Below are 7,000 nucleotides of genomic sequence, written 5' to 3'. Positions count from 1 at the left end.
ATTCGTAAGAAGACCACAAATGTAATTCACACTCAATTGTAAAGAAAGTCGTTCTAGCTTATTTTTGGGTTGATTGGCCATATATGTTTCTTTGTGCAATTTATCATTTAATTCTTTTGAACATGTAACTTGTATCATTTATTTTGTCCTCAACATAAAAAAAATGTTGAACAAAAATTAAGATGGGGAGAAAAGCTAAATTTTGTACGTCTTTTTACGTCATATAAATCATTTTATAGACATTTTTAAATTAATATAGGATGTGTATTCAATATTCTGAGATAAGTCACGAATTTTAATAATTTTAGCTATAGTTCAGAACCTCTATATGATTAGAAAATACTTATATTGACCCCTATATGACCCTTCAAATAAGTATCACGTACGATTCTGGCCTTCACAAAGGGGTGGGACTCGGCACAGGCCTTTTCCTTCTTGCTTCCACTATAAACTACTCTCACTTCAAATAAAGACCTATTAGTTTATTATTTGCATGCTTGTGAACGGAACACAGAATTGAACGGCGTTCCATGGAACGTGCATTGAATGAACGGAACGGAATGTAAGTTATATTGAAACGCTGATCATTGAACGCTAGAAATGGTAGAATTTTTGAAGGCTCTTATCAAAATTCAGATATCGGATAAATTATAGTCGAGCTATTGCTGTGTCGTCTTGCTGGAACACATGGGTTCCTTCTTTGTAGCTAGGCATTGCCCACGGCAAGACCACCTCTGTTAGGACGTCCGTGTACTACCTGGAACTGATTTTGATGACTTTCTGGAACCAATACGGGCATCCTCTTCCTCTCTGATGCCATAATTCCCAGCATCATCTGGGTGGCTGGTTGCCCTTCAGAACCTCATTGACCACGTAGGTAAGATAGTGGTTGTACCCGGATTTTATTGACTAGTCCAAGGTCCAGTTTTTCTTTCCTTGTTGTTGTGCTGGGTGCTTATCAAATCAGCTGTATTTTGCCTTTTGCCGCCATCTTGTTAATGAATGAACCTATTTTAGTCATTTGGAACACAAATATTCTCCAAATTATTGCATTAAATTTTTTTGAAACCTTGTACTCAAATAGGGCCTCCCTGACACTATCAAAGAAGAAGTAACAATTTTGCTGTTGTACAGTATATATGCTACTACTTTATGATTTGAATGCGAAACAAAAGTTGGATCGGAATGGAAATGTAATGTCTGAACATAAACTAAAAAAGAAAAAAGAAAATGAACAGAACACCAAAAATGCAGAACGCTTGAAAGCCTTAATATTTGGGATTAGTTAATATAACTAATGGAGCTATCGTTTAGAACCTTTATTAGATTTAAAATATTTGTATGGACCCAATTTGGCCCCTTTCAAATAAAATCTTTCAATTTCTACCACTTTGATTGTGCGAATCTGTTAGCTCAGTGTATAATTTACAGAGGTTCCAAACAGTTAAAAATAAGTATTTATATATATTAAGGAATGAGAACTCGTCCAACAATAAAAATGTAATCCACACTCCATTTCATAAAATCCTTATTACTTTACTTTGTGTTGACGGACCACATGTCTTGTGTTATAATTTTTATTTATTATGAAATTGTCTTTCCTGTACAGTATGCAAAATTAAATATTATTTAGATTATGAATATACCGATAAAACAAAATAATTGTCTAAAGTATTCTATTTGGTCACTAATGGTTATAATATCATATCTAATTAGCTTATCTAGCTTAGAGAAAATAATATTTTACATGGGTACAATATCCTATTAAATGCTAGGATGACTAAACACTCCAGGGAAGTCATGCGTTGGTAGGAAAGTTAAATTCAACTGTTTTTGGTATTTAAACCCTTTAAAAAGGCAAATTTATATATTAACAAAATATTTCTCATTATAAAGTAAAATATGAAATATAAAGGTAATATGGAAAGGCTTACGTCAATTTAAAACCAACATACTTCATAATTTTGTAATACCGGTAGTTGCATAAATACGCGGACTATTTGTGGCAAATAATTTAATGTTTAATAAAATTCTTATGACGTATTTTTTTGAAAAATCATATAATAAAGAATTTATTATGGTATAAAATTTAATATAATTACTGAATATATGCCACCCTCCAAGCGCCCGCAGAAGGCCTTGCACACCTTGATGATGTAATGGTCTTCCATGGCTGCCCATTGCTCATTGACGCTGGCCTTCAATGAGTCACAAATTCGGGTGGCGTGTAGCAAAGGCCTTCTTCTCAATTTGCCACCACACACTTTAGTCAAGGGGATTCAAATCAGGTGATTGAGGTGGCCAAATGTTTTTGTGAAGCCTCACCTCTCAACATTGATTTTCCGTGGTCTGCCGGCCTGAACACCCTCCTTCAGATCTTTTCTCTCATTGACAAGCTTCTGGGCCTTGAACACAATAGTTCTGGATAGTCCCAGTATCCTTGATTATCTCTTTGACAGACCTACCGGCCCGGAGGAGAGTGGCAACCATATGACGTTTGGCCTCGTTATTCATCGCAAACAATTTTGTTTGATGCGAGTAAGAAAAACAAAAACAAAGCCAAAAGATTTGCCGAGTTACTTGTACTCAATTTTTTTATTTCCAGTAACGGAAACTAGAGATATAAGCGTTTAAAAATTAGTCTGCGTATTTATGCAACTACCGGTATATTAACAATCATTATTATATCGCAGGTGATATATTATTATTAAAAAAAAATATCTATGAAATTATTGGTAAAAATAAAAAAGTTTTTTAATAATGAATTCGTTCACATATTTGTTTATCAACATAAAAACAATCTTGAACACATATGAGAAAAAAAGAAAATCCCAATTGAATATATTTTTGATTATCAATCTTGCCTTCTCCGAGCGTTCTATTTTGTCTAGTGATGCAAATCGTATGTTTTTTTTATCCGACTCTTTTTTTCAGGAATTAGTAATCTGAAAAATAAATTTTATTTTTTTACCATGGTGTAATTATTGTTCAATTCCTGAGTAGTGAGCAAACTTCCCTTCCTGAATACACTTAATTATACTCAAAATCTGATTGAATATTCGTGTGCGCTCTTAAAAGACTGAGAGTAACCTTCAAAATTATTATAATTGTAAGTCCTTCTTAGACTCAGAGTAGAATTATGGATCGACATCGAACTAATGTCCATTTTTTTCCATCCCCCTTTTCCCTCACTCATAATAGCTGATTGTAGGTGATCTAATACAACTAAAGTGCTCTCTTTCCAAACATTCTTTAAATTGTATTTGTTGTCATGTTGATTTTCAGTTTATTTTTATTCAACATCCCAAAATATATATCATTTTCATAACATAATGATATGTATTAAGAGCATTTGTATACATCTTGTACAAAAATATTCATATTTTCAAAAAATTGCAATGTAAATCGCACTAAAAAAATCCTTGTCATCGAGCTCTCCCTTCCTCTGATAACGTCACAATTATATAATTTACGCCCCCCCCACTCTTGCAAATACATTATGGGGCCGATAAGTTTTTAGTACTATACCGCCTCTGACGTCACACTCCATGGTGCGTGGAAAAAACGTCAAATGTCAAAACGTCAACCAACAGAATATCGACTGACAGAAGGTCGACCATAGAATATAAAGATAAAGTGCTACTCCAAATGGTGTTGCGATATATTTCATTCCGACATTTCCTGCCTGAAACATAACCCAGCAGTACCATTTCTATATCCTCCCAATCCCTCTTTTACATGTTGGGGTGTTTTCAGTCATTGCCGTATCCCAAAATGGGTTGAAAACCTACCGCCACTATTTAAGCAACCATTAAGAACCCCTCACAACTCATTTGTACCCCCTTAATATTTGAGTTGTTTTCAGAGTACGACCTGGCCCTAAAATGGGATGAAACCCACTGTCACTATCTAAATTTATCTAACCTCCATTCGAATGGGCCCCATAACTTCGAGAATGTTTCGAATTTCGTCTCATTTTGAGACCCTGTGGTACCCAAAGTAGCCCCAAATTTCGAAATATTAAGATGGATTTTTGAGGGTTCCTTACTGTTAGCTTATGTATGAGTGGTGGGGTAAATATCTCCGGTTAAAAATGTCTGGAGTGAAATGTCGTAAAAACCATTTTTCATATATTGAAAGGTAATATTTTCAGGTCGACGTTTTTTACGGTTAACGTTTTGTTCATTCGACGTGTGATCTATTCGAGGTTTTGTGGTTCGACGTTTTGACTTACTACTCACTCCATCGACAGTGAAAAAAAGGAAAACCCATGGTAAAAGACACACATTAGTCATTACGTAAGTCTGGTGTGTTTTTTTAGATGGCCCCTTAATTTGTAATATAAAGAAGGAATTTTCTTTCCCCTGATCAGTAGTCATTATTATTTAATTCCTGAACTGATTATATGCAAAACCTGATTGAAAATTCGTATATGCTCATAAAAGAGGAAGCGTAACCCTGCGAAGTTATAATTGTAAGTTACTGTTGGACTTAAAGTAGAATTGGGGATGGACATTTTGCCAATATTTTGTATAATTACTTCTCCCCTTCCTCCTTTATTACAGCTGATTTTTTTCAAGCCATTCTGCAAATTGTCAGTGGTACCTTATTCTTTTCCGTATCCTTTTTCCCATCTCTACTCATTGGTATCTAGGTAGAAATAGTAAGTATGCATTAGAATGCGAGTTTTGTTGTTGCAGTTGATAATTGAAAGAGTGTTTTATTTTCATTGTCTAATGCTGTTAACATTGTTCTTCTATTCGTGTGGAGAAAACACTTAAGTATTGAGTACCTACGTGTTAGGGTCCTTATAAAAAATGGAGTGGATTTCGAAGGAGTTGGATCTTCAATTTTAATCAATCAAGTGTACTAATATAAGTAAACAAGGTTCATGTTCTCTTAGTATTGCATTTTTTATATTATGATATACGTACATCCACAATAATATATAAAGATGAAGGTTTCTCTGCTTTTAATAGAAGAAAATACTACCTTGAAGGGCTCAACGTTGATATTTTTACAATATAAAACGGACTTATCTGCAATCAATCTGGATTAGATTTCCTTAAAAAACTTTATGAATAATATAGACTTAATATTTGCATGAATACTACTTCATTCCGATTTATTTAAATAAGCAATATGTACTAAAAATATCTAGGAAATGTACAAAATTGTACTTTTTTTTATCAATTACAGACGAAAAAGTTGCATAATGAGATAAAAATATGTGAAAGTTAATTTTTATTCACAATATTGAAGGAAGAATTTATAATGACGTAATACTTATTTTTAATTATTTTAATTGTCAGATTTTAATCCATTACAGTCATTCCACTTCAATGCAGATCATTCAAATTAATAATTCCTAAAAGTTTAACAATTTAACAAATTTAACTTTAGACAGTCCTTTTGTTAGCATATCAGCCACCATATCTTCACTCTGACAGTAGACGAGTTTAATCTTGTTTGCCTCCACTAGTTCTCTGGTGAAATGATATCTTATATCAATATGCTTTGCTCTACCATGATATTGGGGGTTCTTAGTCAAGCTTATGGTCGACTGATTGTCTTCAAAAATCACTGTAGGACTATCACAAGATCTTTCAATATTGCACAATAAATTTCAAATCCAAATGCATTCTTGTGATGCAGCAGAAAGAGCCATATATTCTGCTTCTACAGTCGATAATGCAACCGACTTTTGTTTTTGACTTTTCCAAGATATATGTAGGTCCTTCATTGTATAGAAAGATATAACCACTTGTTGACTTCCTATCATCATGATCTCCAGCCCAATCAGAATCTGAAAATCCTACGAGCTCTCCTTTATTACTTTTTCTATAACAAAGACCAAGATTCTTCGTGTTCTTCAAATAAAGAAGGATTATTTTCAGAGCAACCCAATGTTCGGATCCAGGAGCATCACAATAATGGGCAAGCGCTCCAACTGCAAATGCTAAATCTGGTCTTGTTCGAGTAGATAAGTAGATGAGACTACCAACAATTGATCTATATTCAATAGGTTTTACTATTTCTTCATCCACAACTTTTGTCAGCTTTGTTTCTAAAGCTACAGGGGTTTCCACCGTTTTGCTATCCTCAAATCCAGTTCTTTCTAGTATGCTCAGACAAAATGTTGATCCATATATATCCATTTTTAATATCTTGTAATATATTTATTCCAAGAAAATATCACACAGGTTCTCCATCAGTAGTCACAAACTTAGAGTTAATCTTCTTCTTTATATCAATTAATTTGTCTTCAGAACCAATGAGTAAAATATCATCTACATACACAGCAACAAATACTTTTCCTTTCATAGTAAACAGACATGGATCTTCTTTTGTCTGCTCAAAACCGATTTGTTTTAAATGTTGACCTAATGTAAAATTCCAACATCTAGGAGCTTGCTTTAATCCATACAAACTTTTCTTCAATTTACAGACCAATTTTTCATTTAGAGGTTCACTGAATCCCTCAGGTTGTTCAACATACACGTTTTCAGTTATTTCACCATTAAGAAACGCGGTTTTCACATCAAGCTGATGTACTTGAAGACCTTCTCCAGCAGCTATTGCTAAGAGCAAACGTACAGTTTCAAACCTAATTACAGGACTGAAAGTTTCATCATAATCTTCTCCGTATCTTTGAGAATAACCTCTCGCCACAAGCCGTGCCTTGAATCTTCCAGGTCTATTTTCTTCATCTTTCTTCAATTTAAATACCCATTTAGTTTTTATAACACTTCTTTTATCAGGACGTTCTACCAAATCCCAAACATCATTTTTCTTCAAGGACGTAAGTTCCTCCATTATAGCCTTCTTCCACTCTGTTGCATCCGAACTTTGTAGAGCCTCTTCCAGTGACTTTGGATCTTCGTGTAACACATATGTTTTTTCTCCAAAACGATCTGGTTGTTTCTTTTCTCTTGTAGATCTTCTGAGTTCTTGCACACTATCTTCAATCTTATGAGGAGAACGATAGCCGATATCATCC

The 7,000-nt window shown here is 33.9% G+C and overlaps 1 protein-coding gene across 1 annotated transcript; it reads right to left on the bottom strand.

Moving 5' to 3' along the window:
- Positions 1 to 5,606: 5,606 nt before the first annotated feature.
- On the bottom strand, positions 5,607 to 6,158 carry LOC121126374 (uncharacterized). The gene has a single exon (XM_040721699.1). The coding sequence runs from the start codon at positions 6,156 to 6,158 to the stop codon at positions 5,607 to 5,609; it is 552 nt and encodes a 183-aa protein (XP_040577633.1).
- Between the last annotated feature and the right edge of the window lie 842 nt (positions 6,159 to 7,000).

The sequence above is a fragment of the Lepeophtheirus salmonis genome, chromosome 11 (genome assembly GCF_016086655.4).
Source record: "Lepeophtheirus salmonis chromosome 11, UVic_Lsal_1.4, whole genome shotgun sequence".
NCBI lineage: Eukaryota > Metazoa > Arthropoda > Copepoda > Siphonostomatoida > Caligidae > Lepeophtheirus > Lepeophtheirus salmonis.
This window is presented reverse-complemented; position numbering and strand designations above follow the sequence as displayed.

Bases quoted from the DNA above. Each gene is read 5' to 3' on its own strand.
- LOC121126374 (XM_040721699.1), bottom strand. From the start codon at position 6,158: ATGGATATATATGGATCAACATTTTGTCTGAGCATACTAGAAAGAACT.